The sequence below is a fragment of the Saccopteryx bilineata genome, chromosome 6 (genome assembly GCF_036850765.1).
Source record: "Saccopteryx bilineata isolate mSacBil1 chromosome 6, mSacBil1_pri_phased_curated, whole genome shotgun sequence".
Taxonomy (NCBI): domain Eukaryota; kingdom Metazoa; phylum Chordata; class Mammalia; order Chiroptera; family Emballonuridae; genus Saccopteryx; species Saccopteryx bilineata.
The window spans coordinates 195468072-195494246 of NC_089495.1; the positions used below are offsets into that span (position 1 = coordinate 195468072).

At 56.2% G+C, this 26175-nt stretch overlaps 1 protein-coding gene across 2 annotated transcripts; it reads left to right on the forward strand.

The window, feature by feature from the left end:
• The first annotated feature begins 1084 nt into the window (after nt 1–1084).
• ADA (adenosine deaminase) lies at nt 1085–26140 on the forward strand. Of its 2 annotated transcripts, none has more exons than XM_066235911.1 (12): nt 1085–1241; nt 10438–10499; nt 15085–15207; nt 20254–20397; nt 21114–21229; nt 22199–22323; nt 22986–23057; nt 23138–23239; nt 23451–23515; nt 24326–24452; nt 25023–25125; nt 25832–26140. In XM_066235911.1, exons 1-12 carry the CDS (start codon nt 1209–1211, stop codon nt 25846–25848), a joined length of 1089 nt encoding a protein of 362 aa, XP_066092008.1. In that variant the 5' UTR covers nt 1085–1208; the 3' UTR covers nt 25849–26140. The 2 variants fall into 2 exon arrangements, with proteins under 2 accessions (XP_066092008.1, XP_066092009.1); XM_066235912.1 differs by having other exon boundaries at nt 25835–26140.
• The last annotated feature ends 35 nt before the right edge of the window (nt 26141–26175 follow it).

Below are 26175 nucleotides of genomic sequence, written 5' to 3' on the forward strand. Positions count from 1 at the left end.
GGAACAGATAGGGATAGACAGACAGAAAGGGAGAGACTTACCTGATATTCTAGCCCCTTGCCTTCCACTCTCCAGCCCTCACTTTTCCCCTTATTTATGATCAATTTATAATATAATAAAATGAGTAAAACCACCAGACCACCCCAAGCACTGGAACATTATGAACACCCTGAATGTACTTCTTCTGTGCGCCTCCCCTTTCCTGACCTGAAATTACCATTCTTCTTAAATTCGTTTTTCTTTCCCTTGATTTAAAACATTTTGTACGAAATGCATGCCTAACTACGCATATTTTAGATTTTGCTTTTATCATACATTCTAAAAGTTGCATCTTAGCGTATGTAGTTTTCTGCGACTTTTTTCACTCCACACTGATTCTGAGACAGAGGTGTCGCTGTTTGCAGCTGAAGTGCATTCAATTGCACTGCTGTATAATATTCCACCCCTCGTCTATTCCACAGTTTATCTGCCTGCTCGCCTGGGGATGGCCATCTGGGGTGTTTCCCAGGTTTTGTTATCAATGCTTTTGTTATTACCAGCAGCTCAGGTGTGAACATTCTCTGGGCTTGCCCTCTACCACGCCAACTCCCTTCACCAGACAAACTCCTTCGGGTCCTTAGAGAAGCCTTCTCCGACCTGCAGGCCACCGCTGGTCCACAGTAAAACTCCCTAATTACACTTTTAAAGTGCGTGGTTATGTGAGGAACGTGGGTCAGGCCCTGGCCCGGGTAGAGTGCAATCCCCATAAGGCTTGTGATGCTCACGGGGTCCTCGGTGCCAGCTCAGGCCTGGCACACTGTAAGCCCCTGGCAGTAGCCTGTGAGTGCTGCTCAAGAGCCAGCAGCAGCCTGAGCCCACAGGTGGCTGCAACCCGAAGTCCTGCGGCCAGTTTTTGGGCGGGCCCAGGCCCCAAGGGACTTGTGTTTGTCCCCGCTGCTGGGAGGGAATTCCAGGAAAAGTGCCGCTGGGGACTGAAGGGAGGGGCTGGGGCTCGAACAGGGGCGGGGCTTGGAGGGGCGGGGCCCGGGCGGGGCGGGGCGGGGCGGGCGGGCGGGCGGACAGGGGGCGGGACCAGCCGGGCCGGGTTAAAACGGGTGTGGAGGGCCGCGATTACTGCGGGGCAGCAGGGGAACCGGGCGGCCTCCTACTCTGCGGTGGGCCACCAGCACTCAGCGGACAGAGCAGCGCCGGAGTGCACGCGTGGCACCATGGCCCAGACGCCCGCCTTCGACAAGCCCAAAGTGAGCGCGGGCCGGGGCTCGGGGGCCGGGTTCTGGCTCCCTTCTGGCGGAAGGGCTTAGGGGCTGAGCGAACGGAGCCCCCGCAGGCGCTTTCTTCCCTCAGCGCGGGCCCTCGTCCGCCTCCAGGCTGTTTAGTGAGACAGTGCGGGCGGGAGGGTCCTGAATCTGGAGGCACCCTGGCTGGCCTCTGACTTCTGCTTCTGCTGCTGATTTGGCACCTCTGGGTCTCAGTTTCACCGTCTGTCAAATGGGCACCCTAGCACCGCAGGGGCTGAGCAGCTGTGTGAGCCTAGGCAGGGGGGCAGGGGCGTTCCACCTCCTGAACCTCAGCTGTAAGCGGGGCCTGGGACCCGGCGTCCACAACCAAAGGTATCTAGCGTTGAGTAGTGTGTACTGAGCACTCTATGAATGTAAAGAGCTTCATGCTCTAACACTGGTGGTTCTGCCCATGCCAAGGAGTCCGTCTGTCCGTCTGTGGCTGTGCCTGTGGGACGAACGGTGAGTCATGCCAGAGATAGAGGCAGAAGATTCGGGTGGGCCTTAGGCCTTGAGCTCTGGTAAGATCTGGGGGGCTACTGGCCCAAGAGATAGATAACTCTCTTGTTTCTCCTCCCCCCCAGCTGTGGTGTCTTGGAATGGGGGGAGGGGTCCAGGAAGAGTCCAGGCCCACTTGGTGGGCCTCAGAGCACTGAGCTTCATTCAGGGAGGGAAGCCACCCAAAAGTCTGCCCAGCAGAGCGGATCAGCTTGTGGGATTGGAGACCGCTGGTGGGTCAGGGGAAGGTGTAAGTTTCTGTCTGTCTCGACTTACCCATCTGAAAAACAGGTGTGTTGATGGCAGATGAAAATCCTGTGTGCGTGCGCGCGCGCGTGTGCAGTGGAGAGGGGAAGAAAGGGGGACTCTGAGGAGGTAAGGCCTAGCTCCCCGCTCCTGCCCACCGCTGATGCCCCCACCACAGGGCACAGCTCAGCTACTTCCTGCCCAGTGCTGAGGAAGCACTTCTGCCCGCCCTTCCCGAATGCCTCCTTCACACCTTGTCTGAATGGCTGCCCCATCGTTAGTGGTTCTTTCCTTTGAAAGCTTTTCTTTTTCTTTTTAAATTTTTTAACTGTTTGAATTCCCTCTACCCTTGGGCTGGGGAACCACCTTACTCTGATATGAACCCCACAACAGTAGACGAACACCGTTGATCGGGAGGGAAGTGGGAGTTAGGAGATAACGAGGAGGTAGCACTTCTGCAGGTTTCTGCTCTCTGCACCAGTTTGGTCTTTGCAGCACTCTTCTGACAGCCCCGTGGGGGAGCAACTGTCACAGTCATCCCTAATTTTTGCCTCACCAGTCCTCCCGATTCAAGCTAGCAGGCCGTTTCTCCTCTCTGGGCCTCTGTTTCCACACATGGGAAATGCCCGACCCCCTTTGTAGTGGTATCCAGAGGTCACCCATTATGTACATGAGGTGTGGTAAATTGGATAATCTCAGGAGGAGGGAACGTGTCTGAGCTGGCAGGGTTGCCAGAGGGAACATGAGTCTCAGCCACAGGGACCAGAGCCCTCCCGTGGGTGGGGCAGGTCACTCACTACTGCTGTTAGCAGCTGGTGGGTATTGAGCTGAGTTAGTGGTCGGTACCGGGCACTATTCTGAACACATTACCTGCATTAATTCATTTGATTCTGACAATGACTCTGTGAGGTAGCTGGTGTCCTCCTGTTTTATAGACAAAGGAACAGGCACAGTGATGAACTAGGTTAGTAAAATCACAGTAGTCAAGCGAGTTTGAGCCCAGGGGACTGTCTTCACAATCCTGTGCCCCTAGTTAGCTTCCCAGAACCGCCTCTGCAGAAGAAGCCTTTGGGGGTGGAGATGCCAGAGCCCCAGGGGCAGGGCGTTCTAGCTGCTCATTCCTACCTCCAGGTGAGGCCCAGGCACAGGCCCTGACCAGTTGTAAGAAGGCAGAGCAGAGCTTTCCAAACTTGAGTGTGTACTCAAATCACCTGACTTCGTTAACATTCCCACTCTGGATCAGGAGCTCCAGGGTGAGCGCTGAGATGCTACACTGCTGACAGGCTCCCAGGTGATGTTCATTCGGCTGGTCCACGGACAGCACTTGAGGCAGCGAGATCATAGTCAGCTGCCTACCTGGTTTCATTATGTCATTCCAGCAAAAGCTTCCTGAGCACCTGTTGGGCACTGAAGGAAGTACAAAGTGGCAAGCTGGAAAATGCCATGGCACTCAGGAGTTCTTCGCCAGGTTGGGCAGTGCTGGTCACATGCCTGGTGTTTTAATAATAATAATAGCTGTCATTTGAATGTTTGTAAGTGTCTGGTACCTTCTGTGACTTATCTCACAGAATCCTCTGGACAACCTGACCAGGCAGATATTTCCTTCCTTCTTTCTTTTTTTGCTGCTTAATGTGGTTTTTTACCTATGAGAATATGGGAATTCAGAGGAACAACCCAAAGAAGAAAGGGGTACTGAGGAAGATTCCTCTCTGGGAAATACAGAACCCACCCCTTCGATTGTGCTAATGTTGGGGTCACACAAATGCACTTCAGCAAGAGGAGAGGAGCGTGTCTGGGAGCGAGAGGACTGGTATCCGTCCACAGTGCCTCCCCAAGCTTTGCGAACTGGCCGTGTCGTGTAAGACACACTATACTACCAGGTAACACAGTTAGAACCTCCTTCCGATATGCTAGGTTGCAGGTTCGATCCCTGGTCAGGCCACATAAAAAATCAACCAGTGAATGCATAAAAAGAATGGAACAACAAATTGATGTTTATCTCTCTCTCTCTCTTCCTCTCTCTCTAAAACCAATTTTACAAGAAAGGCTGTACCAAGTGAGGGCCAAAGACTGCAACATGCAGGAGATGAGGGCCAGCCCCTTGTTATGTCCCCAAAAGGCAGCCCAGGGCGAGTGCAGGACATAAGAGCACCACAGTGGTTGCCATCAAACACCTGGGCTTGATCATTCCCTTCAGCTGCTTCGTCGGTCCCATGATGGGGACAGTCCCATGACGGGGACAGTGCTCCCGATGGATGGGGTGTTACCGGAGGTGTAAAACGCTACAGAGAGGGTTCCTTCTTTGGCACCCCGAGCTGAAGAGTGCCCAGCAGTGAGCAGGGAATTCCTGTACGAAAACACGCAATGAAGTCTTTTATTCTGGTATTCCAGCTTCATGGAGACGTGTCTGCCACCTCGACCAGGCCACCCTGGTCCTCAGCGTCCTGCCCGCACGGCACCTTCTCCAGCTTGCCCGTCCGGGCCGGTCTGCGCCACTGCAGCCCCTCAGCCGGCACCTGGTGTGCGGCTCTGGCCTCCAAGGCAGATGTTTTCAACCCAATTTATAGAGGAGGCTGAGGTCTGGAGAGCTAAAATGACTTGCCCAAGTCTACTCAAAATCTGAGCGCTGAGTGAGCAGGCCAAGTCAGAATAGTGGTTTCTAAACTGTTTCTTTTGTTGTTAGTGCTTTTGGGGTGGGGTGGAGAGAAACATTGATTCGTTCCACTTATTCGTTCATTGGTTGATTCTTGTGTGGCCCTGACCAGGGATTTAACCTGCAATGTTTGTGTATCAGGATGACGCTCTATCCTACTGAGCTACCCAGCCAGGACTCCATCTTCCTTCTCTAAAACGGGCTGGTAACACCAAATTCATGGGGTCTTGGTGGAAACTGCTCTGCTGCTTGGTGCCTAGGAGTGCCCGGCTGGCGAGCAGCAGACCCCGAGTCTGCGTTTCCTCCCAGGGACTGCAGTGGGGGCTGCTGTGGGCTCTGGGGGGCTGCCCGTCTACTGGGGGCTGCTGTGGGCTCTGGGGGGCTGCCCGTCTGCCGGGGACTGCAGTGGGGGCTGCTGTGGGCTCTGGGGGGGCTGCCCGTCTGCCGGGGGCTGCTGTGGGCTCTGGGGGGCTGCCCGTCTGCCGGGGACTGCAGTGGGGGCTGCTGTGGGCTCTGGGGGGGCTGCCCGTCTGCCGGGGGCTGCTGTGGGCTCTGGGGGCCTCCCCGTCTGCCATGTCTCTGTCTTCCTGCTGTAAAACCCACCATCAGCACTGCCTTGCTCTTTCAGTGCTTTTTTGGTTATCAGAACCACCTGTTAAAATGCCCCTGGGAAGAGCCTGCCTTACCTGTTACAACTCACCACATGGCAGCTGGGAGGGGGAGAACAGAGGTTGGATGTCATGGAAGCTTCTGTTAGGAGGAAGCGAGGACCAGAGAGGGGAAGTGTGGTGTCTGGTCACACAGCAAGGCAGAAGCCGGGGGTGGCGGTCAGCCTCCTGATTTCCTATCTGACCCCAGGAGGGCTTGATCTGGGTGGGAAGGGGCCCTGTGAGCAGGGAGAAACCCGTCCACCTGCCCAGTTGACCTAGGGAGTGTCCCTACAGCAGGGAAGGGTAGGACTGTGGCCTGACTTTGAACAGGGGAGAAGAGTTAGCCCAGAGGCGCCAAAGTGGAGTTTGAGTGCTGGGGTCTGGCTTACCCCTGCCCTTTAGGGTCCTGTGGCCCCAGAGCAGCCGGGTTGGGAGGGAACAGCCTCTGGGGTCCTTTTGACCACAGAGGGAGGCCAGTGAGGAGCTTACACTTGGGTAGCAGCTGGGGCCAGGCTGCCTTGGGTCCGAGGGCTGATTTCCCCACTGTTCATTGTGGGAGCTTGAGTGAGTTGCTTCGTTGTGCCTCAGTTGGCCCATGTTAAAACGGAGCTCATATTCTGATCCACCCTGTGTAAAACACCAAGTATGTCCTTATCATGATTATTAACCATTCAGTTCAGATTTTACCGGCACGGGCTGACTCAGCGCTGATATCCTGGGTGAAGGGTTACGGTTGCAACTTTCAGCTTTAGAGTCCATGGCTGTGGCACTCATTAACCTATGACCTAAGACAAGTTCCTTAATCTTTGTGAGCCTCACTTTCCTCACCTATAAAATGGGATAACCCTGTTGTGTTCTGAAGTTATTGCCCCATGGATGTCTTGCCTTCTGTGAAACCTCTGGGGAAGCTCACAGCGGCAACAGCTCAGACAGGCTTCCAGTCAGGAGGAGGCACTGAGTGACTGCTCTCCCCTCTCCCCTCTGCGCCTCAGAGTTGCAGGAGCCCAGATGGGGCTGAGCATAGAGGACTTCCTGGAGGAGGTGTGGCAGAAACTATTTGTCAGCCTCGGGATTGCTCTATCTCCTCCTCTTACTCTGAAAGTCAGCTGAGAAGCTATGGTGGCCCTGTCCCCTGGCACTGCCCAGCTCATCGCCAAAAGCAGGGCTAGGAAGGGAGGGGATGTCTGCCCCACAGTGGTCACTGTGGCTTATCCAGGTTCTGACAGTAGTGCCCGTGTTCCAGGGATGGTCAGGCATCCTGGCTACTCTGCCCCGTCTCGAGTCTTGACCAGGCCAGAGACTGGTAGGTCAGCCCCTTCTCCAGCCAGGGAGAGGACGCAGTACTGCTGACCTAGGACAGAAAAGAAAAAGCTCCAACACCTACTGAGTACCTTTCACCATGCTGGACACTGTCCTGAGCCCTGAGGGTATGGGATGAGGACGCACAGTCCCTGCTTTCGGGGAACTAATCGTCGGGGAGACAGACATAGTAAAGGAACTTAAAAATTGGTGGGATGAAAAGATCTGGGAGTTTCCAGCCCAGGAGTCCAAGAGCTGGTCTCCATCCTGGCTCTGCTACTGCCACCATGGGTGACCGCGGGCAAGTGAAGGCGCCTCCCTAGACCTCGCTCGTCTGGCTGGCATTTCCCAAGAGCAAAGACCCAGCGTGCTTCCTCATACCCCCAGGATGCTCATTCATAAATATTTGTTGGTAACTGGGGCTGCTTCCTGGTCAGCCCTGGGAGGATTTCCTGCAGTTCTGACTGCGAGTCAGCCTCACGGAGAGCGTGGATAGAGCAGGGAGCAGGAGCTTCCTGGCCGGGAGGCCTGGTGCAGTGCCAGGGAGTGGGGTGGCCTTGCGCGTGGGCAGGACTTGGGCTTAAAGTTGGGGAGACTTGGCTTTCAACCCGGGTCTGCCACTAAGGAGATCTGTGTAATCCTGGGCAGGTCACTGTATGTCTCCGAGTCTAGCCTGGCAAGTCCAGATGGTGCTAATGCGTGCCTTTGCCAAGGGGTTAGGATGACATGAGACAAAAGGTCTGATAATAGGCAACTGCTATTATTTCTTTATTATTTCTATTGGAGGCCAGGCCTGTAGACACAGGCCTGGGCTCAAATCCTGATTCCATCACTGACTGTTTGTCCTTACTTCTTTGAGCCTCAGTTTCCCCATCTATAAAATGGGCGCAAAGTCCCAACCTTCCTGATTGTAAGGATGAAATAAGATGATGCATGTAGATTGTCTAGCACCTGGTAGATAAGTCAGAAGCTACTGCTGTTCCTTTTCTCTGAATGGGGTCTGTGGAACAGGGTCCCCATTGCAGTCTCCGAGCTTGTACCCCATCGTCATCTGGGATGGGCTGACACTTCTCCGTGGGTCGTCGCGGTTTTCCGGGAAGTACGTTGGGAGGCCTGCCTGAGCTTGGGCTGCACGTGGAGGTGGCTTCTGCCTCTGCTTCTCCCCTGAACTGTGTCTAGCTTCCCAGGAACCCCATGGAGGGTGGACCTGTGAGGTGCGGTCGGCAGGCCAGCTCTGCCTTCTCTCTCCCCAGCGGTGCTCTTGCCTCCTGCCTGTGTCTCAGCCCTCCCTGCCGCGCAGAGCTGCAGGGGCAGCTCCTGCTCACTGAGCACCTGCTGTGTCTGACGCTGTAGGAGTTCTGGGTACTGCGCATCTTCCCTCCGGACTCCTGTGCCTGCTCTCTGTCTCCTGTTCTTGCCCCCTCCACCCTGTCCACCACGCAGCAGGAGAAAAAGCTTTTAAAACTCTTCAGTGGCCTGACCTGTGGTGGCGCAGTGGATAAAGCATCGACCTGGAAATGCTGAGGTCACTGGTTTGAAACCCTGGGCTTGCCTGGTCAAGGCACATATGGGAGTTGATGCTTCCAGCTCCTCCCCCTCTTCTCTCTGTCTCTCTCTCTCTCTCTCTCTGTCTCTCTCTCTCCTCTCTAAATTGAATAAAAAAAAAAAAAAAGACTAAGAAAAAACCTCTTCAGTAGATCCCATTAACTGACGTGTGGGATCTCGGCCTTCTACCCCCCTGACTTTCTGGCTTCATCTCACCACCACCCTCATTCTCTTTACTTGAACCAATTCCCTGACTGCGTCCTGATTTAGACACTTAGCACATGCTGTTCCCTCTGCCGGGAATGTCCTTCCCATCTCCCTCCTCACTTGGGTCTGCATCCTTCAGCTCTTCGCTCAAGATCTGCTTTCTCCGGGGAGCCCCGGGGCCTGCTGGCTGGGCAAGGTTCCCTCTTTTTTTAGTTCTTTCATCGGGCTGTGTGTGCGCTTCACAAGGAGCTGTCACGGCTTGTACATTCATCAACAGGACACTTCATGTCTCTCTCCCTACGCGTCACCGGAGCAGGCCTCTGTGCCTTTACCTGGCCTCTCTGTTCCCAGCACCGCCCCAACAGTCTAGTAAATGCGGGACCCCTAGCTGAGGAGCTAGTGTTTGCTCTATGCTAAGCGCCCTGCGTGCCTCCACATGGTTAACCCCGCAGAGCCTGAGAGGAAGGCACGTTCTCTTCCCTGTGGGACAGACAGGAACACCCAGGTCACCCAGAGAGCGAGTCGAGGAGCTGCGAGTCCAGCTCTAACCACAAGGCAGCCCTGCCTCTCTTCTAGCTGGATCCTCGCCACAGCCATGAAGAGGGTTAAGGATAAAAAGGAGGCTCCGAGAGCTGAGGTCCCCTGTCCAAAGTCACCCAGCTGGTTGGCAGGTCCCTGGCCAGAAGGGTCAGTGTTCTCGATGCTGAGCAGTCTTTGGCAGCCTGTAAACGTGGGCCTGAGCGGGCAGCGGGCTCGTTTCGTCTGAGAACCCGACAGCTCAGGTGACGCCCAGCCCGGGTGTGAGCGCTGCTTGGTCCTGTGCCGGCTGGACGGCATCTGGGAGATCTGATGCCGCGGCTGTGCTGCCGGAAGGGGGGCTGGCGGCTCGTCCCCGCCGGCCTCCGGGGCCTGGGCCGGGTTTCCTCCCCAGGAGGCAGCTCCGTGCGTGTTCCGAGATACTCCCTGCCAGTCACGGTAGCCAGAGCGGCTCCCTTCTTGTCCACGTCCCTGGATTCCAGAGAAGGCCCCACCCTGGTGGAGATGTCAGTGGGTGTTTTCTCGCTCTCCCCCACGGCTGGGAAAAGTGTCCTCCGTGACCGGGAACAGGCAGATGACAAAGGCACCTTCCTGTTGACTGCCAGTGCCTGCTCCGCTTCTCTCAACAGCGCATGGGAAACACCCGAGAGGCAGGGGCTCCGGGGGGCCGCCTCCATCCATCCCCACTGTCTGTCTGTATCCTCACGATCGTCCTGGACAGGGAGCAGTTCTCTCCTGCTGTTTTTCAGTGGAGGAAACCGAGGCTCAGAGGTTGAGTGTCTTAGTCACACGGAGGGGGGCGGGCAGAGCTGGGAGTCAGCCTGACCGGCTGTCCCAAACCCCTGTCCCTAAATTCTAGGCTTTGTGTGCAGAGTGTTGGTGGGGAGATGATCCCCCAGATGGCCAAGTATCTAGTGTCCTTTCTCAAGTCCCAGAAAGGTCTCGTGTTGCTTTCGTATCGGTTCCTGAGAAGCTATGCTTAAGTAACACCTGCTTTTGAAAATGGAGCCTGATTTCTGAAATACGTCATGTGACTCACTAGCCCAGGAAGTCTGTGGCCAGCCCTGTGGTTGGAGTTGGAGTTCGTCTGCTGAGCTGTCTGAGGGCAGGAGCCGCCTGTGTGGTGGCTGGGGCTGGTAGCGCCTAGGGAACCTGGCTGGCCTCGTGTTTAGCAGCATCAGCTTCAGAACTAGGCTCAGGTTGGAATACTGGCTCTGTCCCTTATTGTGGTTAAGCAGGCTGGGTTCCTGCTTGCATGACTGGCTTGCTGTGTGACCTTGGACAGGTTATCATATTTAACCTCTCTGAACTTCAGTATTGTCAACTGTGAAAGATATTGAGAAACAAATCAATCCCACAGATAAGGATTAAACAAGATGGTGTGTGTAGAGTTTAGTGAGTGTATGTAAGTGTCTAGTAAGTAATGACTAATGGTGATAATGGTTAATGTTAACACTAACTCTCTGAAAAGTCCTTCAGGTGTTCATAGTGTGTTCGCTCTCTGTCTCCCCTTTGCCCTTTGCAGGTAGAATTGCATGTCCACCTAGATGGGTCCATCAGGCCTGAAACCATCTTACACTACGGCAGGTAAGTCCACAGTTAAGAGGCCTTCCTCCCCGGGATTTGGGCAAAGTCCCCAGTTTGAGGGCTCTAGCCTTATTCCTGTGGAATTGAGCCAGCCGTGGCCAGAAGAAAGGGTCTCTAGTCTCTGAGCCAGAGGCCCACAGCCGTGTCTTCTGCCTTTGGTGCCTCCCAGTCTTGTCTTCTTGTTGCCAGATGAGCCAGGGGGAGCATGCCCCACCTTACACGTGGACACACACAAACACACACGAGTGGAAGTAGTTCCCAGGGCCCAACCATTCCCTGTTCTCTGGCAGAGAACTGGTGGCTGAGAACTGGGAGGAGGGTATTGCTATCCCCATCTCACGGAGGAGAGAACAGGCTCAGAGAAGTGAAGGCAGTCGCCCAATGCCACACAGCAAGTAGGCAGAGTCAGAGTTACTGGGCCAGCTGACCCCCAACCTTTCCTGTATCACCATGGAGACGACCTACTGGGAGATGTGAAGTAGTTCCCTCTCTGACCCCAACTCGGCATCTTCCAAGTGAAAACATGCCTCCCACCTCAGCTCTCGTGGATGCTGGTGGGCTGCGGGGTCCCCTGTGCCCCCCAGAGAGGGAGCTTGACCCCTTAATCCCTATACCTTAAGGGCCCATGGTGGCCCCTCTGTTGGGTCCAGCAATGAAGAGCACAGGGACTTTGAAGGCCAATAGATCTGGATTCAAATCCAGGCAGTTTCCTTGCTGTGACCTTGGCCTCTGTGGATTGAGGTTAAAAGTAGGGCTTTCCTCCAGTGCTGACCTGGGGGACGGGGGCCCCTCAGCCACCCCCCACGCCCTCGGCGGACTGTGTTCTTCACTGTTCCCCCAACACTCACTTTGTTGGAGCGGGAAGGACCCACCTGCCCCTCACTGCTCCATGGAGGACTCTGCTGCTCCTTGGAATTTGTCCCCCATTCTCGGGGGCGTCTCTTCCCACTCCCTGAGCGAGCTCTGGCAGGGACACCGTCCTCCTCGTCACACGCCCAGCGACCTTGCTCTAGGAAGCAGCTACTGATTTCATTGTAATTTATATAAGTATGTCCGCAATTACTGCGTCCCAAGCACGGCTTCAAGTGCCGCACCTGTGTTAGCGTACCGATTCCTCAGCCAGCTGGTGAAGTGGGTGCTATTACTGTCCCTATGTATGGGCGTAGAGGAAACTGAGTCATGATAGGTGAAGTGACTTGTCGACAAGTAAGCACAGCTGTGACCAAGTCCCTGCCCCGGAGCGGTACCCTTGTCACTAGAGGTTTCGGTGAAATACAACCAGGCAAACGCTGAGCTCAGGACTCCAGGAAAAGCACCAAATAAGGACAGCATCATTAATCATGACCAGTGGCTGTGCCAGTGGGGTAAAGTCGCTCGGCTTATCTCTGCCTGTCCTTTGTCACTGTGGAGCGCCAGCCCTTGCCCCCGGGCCCTGGTGGGGCTGTTAGGGTGGGTTATCGGGGGCCAAGATGGGATCTAATCGGGGTGCTCATTAAGGGGTCATAGAGCACTCATTAGTGCAGCAAGGCGGTGAGAGCGCCAGGGTGGGGTGGCTGCTTGGATTTTCCATTTCCCACGTCGCCTGGTGTCTCGGGCACAGCCTTGGCCTTGGAGACGGGGTGCAGGTGCCAGCTGCAGTTTGATCCGAGGTCAGTAGGCAGGGGGAGCAGGGCATTGGCCAGACTTTGATATGGACAGCCCTGGAGGACTCCCTGGTGGGGTAGGTCAGGCCAGGGCGGGGTGGGGTGGGGGAGGAGGAAGAGGAGGATGAAGGGAGTATCTGGCCTGTGACCTATGCCCCAGGCCACATCCAGTGGCCCCTTTCTGCCTTTGATTTGGGCCTCCATGGCTTCTGTCTTCCCCAGTTACTTCTTTCCCGAGTCCGTCCTCACCAGGGGCATCTCCTGACTCGGACTCCTTCAGCACCCCATCCGCTCTTTCTCTAAGGCCCGTTCTGAATCCGGTCCTCTCTTCCTGTCACCACCCGGGTCTAAGCCACCACCAGTCCCTCATTTAGGTTATTGCAATGGCCTCCTGACGGGTCTCCAGGTGTCCACTCTGGCCTCCCCCCAGCTACTGCCCCGACAATCCTGTAGTCAGAACAAGTGTTTAAAGCAAGATCTGATCAGCTCACCCCCCTGCTCAAACCCTCACGGTCCCTCCCACCCTGCTCAGGGTCAAAGCCAAAGTCTGCACTGGGCCCTTAACATTCTACAAAGCCTGAGGGAGACCCCTGACCTCTTCCACTGCTCCCTGCTTAGTCCACACCGGTGTCTCTCACACGTGTCAGTCCTAGTAAACACAGAGATGGTGGGTAACTTGCCCGAGGTCACACAGCCCTTACAACAGAGCTGGGATTCAAATTCAGGCCATCTAGCTTCGGAGTCCGCAGTCTTTCCCAGGGCACATAGATAGCCTCATGTGTTCTCTGTACCTGTGAGGAAAATACCGAGTTTTACTGACAAGGACGTGGAGGTCCTTAGAGGGGACGGCTCCTGCCTGGGTGCTAGGGCCCATACAAGCAGCAGGGTGCGGACTTCGAACTCCACAGCCTGAGCTCACCCTCCTTGCTGGGCGCTCTGCGGCCAGGCGCCTTGCAGGTGCACTGCCCACCACGGCGGGAAGGGGACAGGAGAGATGGAGCTGGCGGCAGGCTCCTGTCTCTGGTTTGGTGGTTAGGTGGAGGAGCCTTACCTGGAAATGTGGAGCCCGGGAGTGGGAGGGGAAGGCAGAGGAGAGGAGGCAGGAGCTGCCTGCCTTCCGGGGGTGGTCAGATGCATGGGTCAGCCTTGTCACTGCTGTCCATTCACTGCCCAGCACGTCACAGGCTCTCCGATGGTGTGTAGAGGTAGGGTTGGAAACGGTGGACTGCCGGATCCTGGGTTGAAATCGATGAAAGGAGGTTTGGAAGAGAATGGCTAGGAGGAGGCGCCCAACAGGAAGTGGTGGCGTCCAAGGCAAATGTGGCCACTGTATCCGCCAATCTGGCAGCCAGAGCCTTAGTGTCGCCTGCCCACGGGTTCCCAGAGAGAGATCCAGAATACAGTGCTTAACAACTGGTACAGGCTCTGCAGAGGCCGTGGTCACAAGGGTGGCCTGGGAGCGGGCTGGCTGGTAGTGGGAGGAGGCTCGGTGGGCCCTGAGCTCCAGGCGTGGGTGCCAGGACAGCGCCAGAGGTGCCATCTGCCCCTGGGGTCTTACAGCGATGGGGGCCAGTGGGCTGACCGGTGGCGGGCACCAGGATGGCCCCTGGTGACACCCACTGGGCACTCATAAGGACTGGGGCCACTGGAAGGGGAAGAGGGCCTATTTAGGGGACTTGGGGAACAGGTGTTTAGTAGGAAAACATGTTAGAATCTGAGTAACTGAGCCCCTGAGGACTTCAACTCTGTTTGTTCAGTCTTCCCTCGGCAGCTGCCCCCTCCCGTCAGCTTGCTTTGCGGATAGCTGGATGCTTGACCGGCCTGATTTGCTCACCTAATTCTCTTCCCTGTCTGCTCCTTTCTTCAAAACCGTCTTGTTGTTTGTTCTACTTGCTGGAGGGTTTCCCCACCTTTCTTTGCCGTCCCTTTTGTTGCATCCTGATGGTTGCTGCTTTATTCTTTTACATTTCCATCTGCTTTCTTACTTTCAAAATGTCCCCGTTTTAAAAAGTGGTTGTTCTTGTTTCCAGGAGGTACTGTCCTTCCATCTCCTTGCGGGTGTTCAGTTTATGTTCCAAGTTTTCTTCTATTTTCTGCATTCTGTTTGTTTCCTCAGAGCTCCTCTTGTCTCTTGTTTGGTTTCTCCCGGTTGAAGCGTTTATTGAGTGTCTGGTGCTCTTTGTCTCTTTTGTATGAAAAGTGGGGGAACTGCGCCAGGCTGCCCGGGGAGCTGGGGGCTGGGGGCTGGGCAGAGGGGCCGGGCGTGCACGGGGAGGGAGCCAGCGCGGCCTCGTGCCCTGCCGCCCTGGCCAGGGTGGCGGAGCTGCTAACGGAGAAGGAGGCCCCAGGCCAGGAGGGCTGTCCTCGGCCAGGCCTTACTGAGAGGTGGCAGTGTCCAGCGTGGGGGGACTGTGGGCAGGGAGGAGAGGGACTCAGAGGTCACAGGCAGCCCACCCGGTGCTCTCCCAGCATGCTGGGCCAGGCACACCTCTCTGATGAGTCGGCCAGACAGAGAGCGGAGGAGGGAGGTCCTGCGCTTGCCCTGGCCCCTGCCCCCTGCCCCCTGCCCCCTGCCCCGTAATCATTGCCCCTGATAACCCCTGACCTGGCACAGGACCAGTGGGCCGTACCCACTCTTGGGGGACTGAGACAAGTTGTGGGCTGGAGCCCTGGCACCTTCCCAGTCCCCAGGCACGTGCGTGTGTGTTCGTGCACACAAACTTTAACTCCAGTTGCTCCCCTCGCTGCCCCCTCCCTTGAAATCTGCTGGCTGGTCACGGCCTTGTGGACAGGAGGTGCTGGAAGAACTCTGGTCCTGGTTTTGTATGCCCGATGCCTCAGTTTCCCCATCTGTCCAATGGGTGGAGGTGCTCGGGTTCCCTGCTGTGGCCCCTTGGGGAGGGGGTCCCGGGCAGTCCGTCACCTTCCGGTTTGGTCCCCAGGCAGAGGGGAGTCGCCCTCCCTGCGTACACCGCTCAGGAACTGCAGAACATCATCGGCATGGACAAGCCACTCACCCTCCCGGGCTTCCTGGAGAAGTTCAACTACTACATGCCCGCCATCGCGTGAGTCCCAGCCTGGGGCCCTGGGCGGCGCCCACCCCTGTGTCCGGGAGGGACTGTCCGCACCAGGCCTGCACCTCAGACTGCGGGGCAAGGGGCCCAAGCTCTGCTTCTTACCGTAGTGTATACTTGCTTGGCACACTCTGGGCCTCGGTTTTCCCTTCTGGAAAGTGGGTGTAATGGATGGAAATTCCTTCAACTTGTATAGAGAAGTGACAGAAGGTGGGGGTGAGGGCACAGATCCTGGTCCCAGACTCTTGCATGAACTAATGTTGGGCAAATTCCCTCTCTGGGCTGCAGTCCTCTCAGCAGTGAGCTTGGGGACCCTGTCCACTTCCTCTGCTGAGTTCGGACTGGACACAGTCCTGTCTTCAGCAAGGCCCCTCTCGCTGTGGAGACAACTGCTACCTTTATTGACAGACAGGCACTGCCAATAAAGTGTTTTTATGTCACTTTGCATACCTTCCACTTTTTCATGACAGAATATCCCAGACAGGCGGATATGATGAATGCACATCTCACAGAACTGTACTTCCGTAGTCATCTGTAGGCCTGCTAGGTGGACTTCTCATTTCCAGAGGAGGGAATGAGGACTCAAGGAGTGACGGGGCTTGCCCAGGACCCCACAGCTGGCCGGGGATGAAGCCTAGATTCTCACCTCCATGCCACCTGAGCTTCCTGGCAAGAGGCAGAGCTTCCCAAGGCAGGCGACAATCAGCCTTGGCAGTCAGTGCTGTGGGAGCTCAGGATGTGGGAGAAGCAGAGGGGCTGGAGGCAGTCAGGAAGGGCTGCCTGGAGGAGGAAGTATGGACCCAGCCTTGGGACGGAGAGGGTATGATATTGTCCAGAGGGCTAGTCTCAAGGAAAGGCTTGGAGGAGGGTCCAGGCTGAGTTGTTGGAGGGTCACCGAAGGTGTGAGGCAGACAGGTGTGGGCTGGATAAGTGGTGAAATGGTGTGAGGAGTCCTTGGAAGGAAGATGTGTTGCAAGGTGGCTGAGTTCTTGCTGGAAGCTTTTGGGCTCAGCCTGAAAGGCAGTGACTGTCCCATCCTTGCCTCTGGATCAGGGAGATGCATGCCACCTCCCTGGAGGCACCTGCTGCATTTCCCAAGACCCCACCACACCAGAGTGTACGAGCAGGCCTAGGCACCTCTCCCATGCCACCCCTGAGACAGCTCCTGCCTCTCTGGCCACGTGACAGACGGGACTCAGCTTCCTGAACGTCCAGCCCACCCAGGCCGTTAGACATCGCCTCCTACAGAGCTGCCTGGCAATCTGGGGCCACGGCCCATGAGCCTGACTTGCCACCCCCTTGCCAGCATCCGCAGATATCAGATGAAAGCCCTTACCTCCTACCACTCGCCCCTCTCCAGCCACATCGCCTCCTGTGGCACCTCAGGCACCACACACCACACATACCCCGAGCTCAGGTCCTCTGCGGTTGCTGTTCCCTCTGCCCGGAATGCTGTTCCCGTAGGTGCCCTGTGGCTCATTTCTCTGCCTCCTTCACATCTCTGCCCAGACATCACTTTCTCTCTGAGGCCTCCCCTGATTTTACCACTGGAAATGGTAGTTCCCTCACTCACCATTCCATATCCCCCTCCCCTGCTTTCTGTGTATCCAGCAAACTTGTCGCATCTGACCTAGGATATATTTTGTATTTTACTTCTTTACTTCCCTGTCTTTCTTGCTAGGCTGTAGGCGCTAGGAGGGCAGGGATTTTGTGTACCTTGTTTGCTGTATCCCCTGTGCCCAGGACAGTGTTGGCCACAGTGTGGAATGAGTCCTCTCTCTGCCTCCCCCCCCCCCAGAGCTGCCCGTCCCCATCCTGGTCCTCAGAGGCCCAGGTGCTCTGTGACCCTCCACCTAGGAGTGGCCGATTTCCCCAGGGCGCCTCCCCCACACATTGTGTTCCAGTCACCATTCCTTTCTTACTCTTCATGGGGGATCTTCCAGCCAGGTCACAGGCCCCTGTCCTTTGATCAACACTCAGGAGCCCTGGCAGGTTCATCTGGGCCGGCTGCTGCAGCCAAGCCTCGTGCAGTTTACCTCATTGTCCTCACAGTGACCCTTGATGTAGGTAGGAGTCAGAGAAGGTGACTGACTGGGGTCACGCAGCAGAGACGTGTGGGAACTGGAATTCAAGTCTGAGTTGCTGGTATCTCCCCCATCTCAGAGTTCCATCTGGGTTTGTCCATCTGTGCCCTTTTCTCCCTCTTTTTAGTTTCATTGAAGTAAAATTTACCAATAGAAATTAAGGTGTACAGCCTGACCAGGCGGTGGCACAGTGGATAGAGCATCAGACTGGGATGCCGAGGACCCAGGTTCGAGGCCTGAGGTCGCCAGCTTGAGTGCGGGCTCATTTGGCTTAAGCAAAAAGCTCACCAGCTTGGACCCAAGGTCGCTGGTTCAAGCAAGAGGTTACTCGGTCTGCTGAAGGCCCGCGGTCAAGGCACATATGAGAAAGCAATCAATGAACAACTAAGGTGTCGCAATGAAAAACTGATGATTGATGCTTCTCATCTCTCTCTGTTCCTGTCTATCTGTCCCTATCTATCCTCTCTTCTCTCTCCGTTCCTGTCTGTCTGTCCCTATCTATCCCTCTGTCCCTGTAAAAAAAAAAAAAAAAAAAGAAATTAAGGTGTACAGCTTGATGTTTTGATATACACATGCACTGTTAAATGATTATTAAATCAGCTAGTTAACATAACCATCGCCTCCTGTAGTTCCCTTTCCCTTGGGTGGGAAGAACACTTAAGCTTGGCCCTCCTTAGCAAGTCTCAAGCATACAATATGGTATTACGTATCGTCACTGTGTTGTACAATAGATCTCCAGAACTTTGTCATCTTGCATAACTGAAACTTGGTGCCCTTTGACCACCCCCTCCCTCATACCCTCCCTGCCCTCCTGTCCCTAGTAACCACCGTCTACTTTCTGCTTTTTGAGTTCTTATTTAGATTCCACGTAGGAGATCATGCAGTATTTGTCTTTCTCTGCCTGGCTAATTTCACTTAGCACAATTTGTGTTGCAAATGGTAGGATGTCCTTCTTTAAGGCTGAAAATACTCCTGCGTGTGTGAGACGTCTTCTTTATCCATTCATCCCTCCGTGGGTATTTGGGTTGTTTCCATGTCTTGGCTTTCATGACTAAGGAGTACGCATGGGGTGCAGAGATCTCCGAGACGCTGATGTCATTTCCATTGGAACACACACCTAGAAGGGCGTTCGCTGGATCATATGGTAGTTCTATTTCTTAATTTTTTGAGGAACCTTCATATTGTTTTCCTTAATGGCTGCACCAACTGACATTCCCACTAACAATGAACAAGGGTTCCATTTTCTAGCCAACACCTGTTAGATCTTGGCTTCTCTTTTTGCTAACAGACATCTTAAGAAGTGTGAGTTAAAATCTCGTTGTAGTTTTTTGTTTCCCTGCGGATTAGTGAATGTTGGGCCCCTTTTCCTGTACCTGCTGGCCATTTATATGTCTGCTGTTGAGAAATGTCTACTCAGGTCCTTGGTCCATTTTTAAACTGGGTTATTTGGCTTTTTTGCCGTTGAGTTACAGAAGTTCTCGCTATCTGTTGGATATTAGCGCCTTTGCAGATGTGTGGTTTGCAAATGTTTTCCCCCATTCTGTACGTTACTATCTCACTCCGTTGACTTCCCTTGCTGTGCAGAAGTTTTTTTTTTTTTTCATTTTTCCAAAGCTGGAAACGGGAAGGCAGTCAGACAGACTCCCGCATGCGCCCAACTGGGATCCACCCGGCACGCCCACCAGGGGGTGATGCTCTGCCCCTCTGGGGCGTTGCTCTGTTGCAACCAGAGCCATTCCAGCACCTGAGGCAGAGACCACAGGGCCATCCCCAGCGCCCAGGCCATCTTTGCTCCAATAGAGCCTTGCTGCGGGAGGGGAAGAGAGAGACAGCGAGGAAGGAGAGGGGGAGGGGGTGGAGAAGCAAATGGGCGCCTCTCCTGTGTGCCCTGGCCAGAAATCGAACCTGGGACTCCTGCACATCGGGCTGACGCTCCACCGCTGAGCCAACCAGCCAGGGCTGCAGCAGCTTTTTAATTGGATGCAATCCCGCTTGTCTATTTTTGCTCCTGTGGCCTGTGTCCTTTTCTCTTTATTTCTCTCCCTGCTGGCCCAGATCCACCACTCAACAGATATCTGAGTGGCTACTATGTCCCAGGTTCTGTCCTCGGCTGAGGGATCATAGCAGTGACAAGACAAATGGAGGAGTCCTTGTCCCATGGTGACTACACTCTATTAGCGGAGATGAAAATTGGCTCATAAACCTTGTGACATGCAATGTCAGGTGGTTATAAGGGCCAGAGAGAAAACCAAGTCCAGGGGAAGGGCTGGAGAATGACAAGAGGGGCTGTTTTGAGATAAGGTGATCCAGGAAGGCCTCTCTGAGGTGGTGAGGCTGGTGCTGGGATCTAAACGGGGAGGGAGCGGGAGCACAGGACCATCTGAGCATGCAGGCCCGGGAGCCGCAAACATCTGGACAAAGTGTGGGAGCGCTGCCCCTTGGACAGAAGGTGCCTGTGGGGGGCTCGTGGGATGTGTCAGAGGAAGGCAGCAGGCAGGGGTGGGGTGGGGGGATTATACAGGCCTCATGGACCGGGCACAGAGTTAGGGTTTCATTCCACATGGAGGAAGCCGTTAGGGTCCAGAGCAGAGGAGCAATATGCGGTGATTAGATCTGTAGTTGTTCTGGCTGCTCTGGGGAGAGCGGCTACAGGGAAGCCCTGCTCTGGGGAGAACGGCTACAAGGAAGCCCGGGGACAGGGAGGCCAGTGAGAGAGGAGGTGGTGAGAACCAGGGCAGGGGGGTGGGGGCAAGACAGTTTGGAAGTAGAGCTGATAGGACTGGCCGTGCTTCTAGGACCTTCTCCAGCAGAAGCCCAGAGCTTGGCACTGGAGGATAAGGGATTGGGGACCAGAGTGGGTTTCATTGGCCAAGCGTTGGGGATGGTCTTCTTGTTCCCAGAGCTCTGTGGGCCATTGGAGAAGGTTGTCCCAAGTACTCTCTTTCCTTCCCAGGGGCTGCCGGGAGGCCGTCAAAAGGATTGCCTATGAGTTTGTTGAGATGAAAGCCAAGGAGGGTGTGGTGTACGTGGAGGTGCGTTACAGCCCACACCTGCTGGCCAACTCCAAAGTGCAGCCGATCCCCTGGAACCAGGCCGAGTGAGTGAATGCCTGGAGGGGCTGGGCCAGGGCTATAGCAGCGTGGCCCAACCTGGGACCCGAGGGACAGATTGTTGAGAGGCCCTGACCCAAGCAAGACCTTGATTTTGCTCCTTGATCAGGTCCCTGGCCTCAGGAAGATGGGCTTGACTCTGTCATGAAAGGCATGGTCCCACCCCTCCCCTGGGCGTATTTTCTACCTTGAGAGAAAGCGTTTGGCTGAGTCTTGTCACCCCTGGTCCTAGACACAGGCCTGCAGTCTAGGAATACTGCTTCCCCAGGGACTGCAGGGGTCCTGCTCTAACTCCATAGCTGAAGTGTCAGGCCTGTTCCTGCCCCTTGCCTGGACCCCCCAGGGATCTCTAAGGGGTATCACTCAACCGCTTTGCCCCCTTCTAGCCATGACTCTGATACAAGTGAACAAGTGGGACAGCGCTCTCCATCTTGGGGCAGGCTGTGTCTGACACCACACACACACACGTGCACGTGCGCGCATGCTGGGACATCCTCCAGGTTGGGGAGGGGGTATGCTAGGGCTTGGATGTCTCCATCTTTTCTCATGGGCAGTGGGTTGGTGGGGAGAGGGAGCTTCTGCTTTCCCACCCTCCTTCCCACCCTCCTTCTCTGCTTTCCCACCCTCCTCCTCTGTCCCAGTCCCAACACTGTCCTTTTGACCTTCCTTTGTCTCAGGCCCATTCCTACTCCTCTCTCTGCAGAGGGGACCTCACCCCGGACGAGGTGGTGGCCCTAGTGAACCAGGGCCTGCAGGAGGGAGAGCGAGACTTTAAGGTGAAGGTGAGGTCCATCCTGTGCTGCATGCGCCACGAGCCGGGTGAGTGTGACCTCAGCCCTGCCCTGCACATCCGACACCGGCCCCAACCTCCTGGCCTGGTGCTGGGGCTGCACCTGGTCTCCCCGTCAGCTGGGCCTCAGGGCTTCCTGGGGTCATCAGAGCCCTTCCGGACAGCCTCAGAACTTCCTGACAACGGGAACTTTTCTCCCTAGGAAGACCAGGCCTTACAGCCTGCAGGGGGTTCAAATCCACAGTTGTCTGAATCAGAAAACAGTCTAAGCCAGGTTCTCCTCAGCCCATGGGTCTCCTTTGAGACCCTGTGGGCCCGGCCTCTTCTGGTCTAGGCCATGGGCCCTGTGAGTAGGTCTGCTCTCTGTGAGCTGAGGGGTCTCCCTTGTGACTGACACCCAATCTCCAGGGCTGGAACTCCCAAGGTAGAGTGCTTCACAGTGTGACCTTGGGCAAGTCACATGCTGGCATGCTGGGCCTACCTACAGTGACTTACATGTATTTTCTTCAGTCTTTGCAACAACCTGTGAAAACTACCATTGTTTAACATTGCATGATGACTTGACCGGTCGAGTCCACAGTATGTTAGCAATATGTTTCATAATGCCAGTGTGAGCTGTGTTAGCTTAAATGTTAAACCATGTGGGCCTCCATCCCCACATCTGAGTGGGGATGAGCCTACCGTGAGGGCTTTGTGGGGACAAATGAGAGAAGGGCCATAGGCCCTGTCCCCAGTGAGCCGCACACAGGATCGTGGCAAAGCCTCGCCGTGACCCTGTGCAGCAGCAGTTCCCTCTGAGAGAGGAAACCAAGGCCCTGGTGGCCGAAGGCCATGTGGCTAGGCTGTGGCAGTCAGGATTTGGAGACAGGACACTGGGCACTCAGTCTTGTGCTGGCCCTGGGTGGGAGGGGTGAGTGGATGGGACAGCAAGCCAGTGTTCTGGAAGGATCTCTCTCCTGGCTGCTGCTGCTGGAGACCAATGGGCATCTCACCCCCAGGCTGGTCCCACGATGTGGTGGAGCTGTGTAAGAAGTATCGCCAGACCGTGGTGGGCATCGACCTGGCCGGAGACGAGACCATCCAGGGGAGCAGCCTCTTCCCTGGACACATGAAGGCCTACGAGGTGGGGCCCGGGGAAGGAGGGGCTGACAGGATCGGGAAGACTGTGGGGGAAGCCTGTCTCCCCCACGGTGGAGAGTGTGAGGCCTCTGGGTTCCCACGTGTCTCAGTTGGGTGTGGGGCTCTGAGTGGTGAATCTGGCATAAAGACAAGACCCTCCTTGCTGTTGGGGGTCTGGGTTTCAGCCTGTCTCTGCCTGTGATTTGCTGTGTGACCTGGGGCAAGACTATTCTCTGGGCCTCTGTCTGGAGCAGACGTCTGAGCCTCCTGCAGAAGGGGTGACGTGCAGGGTTACTTAAGAGTGGGGGCTCTGGGCATCACTGCCCGGTTCAGAGCCTGGCTTCCCACTTCCGAGCTGTCTGCCCTCGGTCATGCTCCTTAACTTCCCTGAGCCTCCGTTCCCCCCAGCTACCTGTAAAATAGGTACTAGTTGTGAAAGACAACAGATAGAAAGCATTTCATACAGTGCCTGACACGTAACGACTAATAAATGAAAGCTACAACTTAACTAATTAAACGGACCAGGTCCCCATCCGAGGCAGCCAGCCTGACTGGGGGCGTGGTTCAGCCTGCTGAAACTCAGACCCAAAGGGTAGTGAAGGCAGGGCCTGCAGGGGTTAGGGGGGCCTCCTGGGGGCCCCCATGACCTGGCTCTTGTCCTTCCAGGAGGCTGTGAAGAGCGGCATTCACCGCACGGTGCACGCCGGAGAGGCCGGCCCCGCAGAGGTGGTGAAAGAGGTGAGGCTGCCACATGGGCAGCGGGACCCTTCTCCTCGCTCCGCCCCGCCCCTCACCGGGCCCCGCCCACTTCTCCACAGGCTGTGGACAGGCTCAAGACCGAGAGGCTGGGGCACGGATACCACACCCTGGATGATGATGTCCTTTACAACAGGCTGAAGCAGCAGAACATGCACTTTGAAGTAGGTGCCCGGGAGGGAGGCCGGGGTGGGAAGCCAGGAGAAGCTGGGCTGGTGTGGGCACTGGGCATTAAAGCTGCCAAGTGGTGGTGAAGATTGGGACGGACAGGCTCATGGGAATCTGCAGCAGGGAGACCAGTGTCCCCATGGCTAGAGGAGGAAGGGTCCACCTGGCCTGGGCGTGTCCGTGCCAGCCCCACGCCTGCTCTTCCAGATCTGCCCCTGGTCCAGCTACCTCACAGGCTCCTGGAATCCGGACACGGACCACCCGGTCGTGCGGTGAGGCTCGCGCCCCGGAGCCCTTTCAGTCCTGTACCAGGAGTGCCCAGGTGGGAGGACATGTGGCCAGAGTCCTCGGGAAGCCGGCGCTACCATCCTCATCTTATGAGGCCCCAGCCCTGGGGGGTGCTGTCACGTGACTGGGCAGAGCTAGGGCCTGCAGCGCAGAGCTGCCCCTGAACGTCCTGCTGCGGGGAGGGAGGCTTCCACACTCCAGTTTCTGCCTCCCAGGCGGGGTTGGGGGTGGGTCAGAAAAGGGAGCCCTCCTGCTCATGTGGTCTCCACTTCTGGCACCTTGGGGCATTCCCCTGGGCACTTTTTTTTTTTTTTTTTTTTAGAGGAGGGAGAGAGAGAGACACTGATTCTCGTTGTTCCACTTACGCATTCATTGGTTGATTCTTGTATGTGCTCTGACTGGGGATCGAACCTGCAACCTTGGTGTATCAGGACCATGCTCTAACCAGTAAAACTCTACACAAGTTGAGTGCAGTAAGAGCTAGGAAGGGCCACCGGATTTAACAGGGCATGGGCAGGGACCGTGCCCCGTTTCCATGGTGTGCCAGAAGAGCAGAGCCCGGTGGGACTGAAGATGGCTGGGGCAGGGCGCAGACAAGGCTCCCAGAATGCTGGCTGTGAGGGGGAGACACAGGGGGCCGCCCCACGCCCCCCATCCTGATTCTCTGGGCTTGTTTCTTCCTCTGTGCGTGGAGCTGTCCCGGCGTGGTTAAGGGTGATGCGAGGCTTGGGGGTGTAGGGCGCTATGCACTGACCGCTCACAGAGAGTAAAGGTCCCCTTTTCCCCATGTCCAGACTCAAAAATGATCGGGCTAACTACTCGATAAACACAGATGACCCACTCATCTTCAAGTCTACCATGAACACCGATTACCAGATGATCAAACAGATGGGCCTTACCGAAGAGGAGTTTAAGAGACTGGTGAGTGGGTGTGTGCCCAGTTGGCCTTGACTATGGGCCCTGGGAGTGAGTGAGAATCTCTGGGGATGAGGAGTGGGCGGGCCTTAATAGGCCAGGCGAAGCCAGACCTCGAGTTAGACGCTTCCCAGAGTGATGTGCTGTCCTGGGACCAGGTGTCTTACCCCTCGCTTGCCCTGGAATCTGATGAAAGCCATCCTCCCTCTTCCCCGGAGGAGGGTGGACAGCTGGAAAATCTTGCTCACTTTCTGGCTGCTTACAGATCCCAGGTTGAGCCCCTGGTGTTTAGGAGTTACAGCTCCCCAAGCCTGTCCCTGCGGGCACTTCTCTCTGGCCCCGGACATCCTACCCTGCCTCTCAAAGCTTCTCCAGCTTCGCTGCCACATTGCTGCATCACAGAGTGCCTCTGGGAACACAGCCTCGTGGCCTTGCTGCCGTGTGACCTTAGACAAGTCCCTTCTACTAGAGCTTAACTGCCCGTATCCAGGGAAGAGAGAGGACTATCGCCGGATGGCCAGGGGCTTCCTTCCGTAGTCTCGGGTTCCATGTTGTCTGCCATTCTGGCCCTTCCAGAACATCAATGCGGCCAAGTCCAGTTTCCTCCCCGAAGATGAGAAGAAGGAGCTCCTGAGTCAGCTCTACAAAGCCTATGGGGTGCCGCTGCCGGCCTCTGCAGGTGTGTCCCTGCTGGGCTCCTGGGCCGCGGCCCTGCCTCCAGCTTAGCTCTCTGGGGGCCTCTAGCAAGATGTCCGCCCTCTTCTCCCTCTCTCAGGGAGCGCCAAGGACATGTGCTGACTCCCTGGTTACAGGGCCCTGGCTGGTGGCAGCCTTTCACGAGATTGGCCTATTTTCTGTATAATGCTGCCTTGAGGCCACTCTGAGGGGAGGCTTTCTGAAGGCCTTGGCAACTGGGGTGTCTGCATGGCTGCCCAGCGCCCAGGAGGGAGGGAGACCCAGGTCTCAGCTCTCCTCTGCCCCTCCCTGTGGGCCTTGGCAACTGGGGTGTCTGCATGGCTGCCCAGCGCCCAGGAGGGAGGGAGACCCAGGTCTCAGCTCTTCTCTGCCCCTCCCCGTGGGCCTTGGCAACTGGGGTGTCTGCATGGCTGCCCAGCGCCCAGGAGGGAGGGAGACCCAGGTCTTAGCTCTCCTCTGCCCCTCCCCGTGGGCCTTGGCAACTGGGGTGTCTGCATGGCTGCCCAGCGCCCAGGAGGGAGGGAGACCCAGGTCTCAGCTCTCCTCTGCTCCTCCCCGTGGGCCTTGGCAAGGTATTCCCTTGCGCTGCGCCTCAGGCTCCCCAGGGGCTCTGCCCCGGCTCTCCTGTGGTTCTTTGGGCCCTGGGTGCTGTGCGTGGCCTAATCTTTCTGCTTCTATGACCTGGCCAGCAGGGCAGCATCTGTGACGACACTGCAGCCACCTGTCTGAGTCCTCGCCCTGTGCATGGAGACTTCACAGCTCTGGGGGCCCGAATGACACTCTTACCTTTATTCCCGGAAGACTGTGGTTTCCACAGTCAGCTACTGACACTCTTGAAGGCTGGGTGCCCATTTCTGCACACACAGCCCTCGGCACGGCCACCTCTCTCCTGGTCACGTGCCAGGGCAGACCTGAAACCCACCCCCTGTGCTGATGAGCTGGTGTTCAATAAAGAAGGCAGCGGCCGGTGCTGTGCAGCACGTGACGTGTGGTCTTGGGCCGGGCGACTGGGGGCTGAGACAGGAAGGAGCCC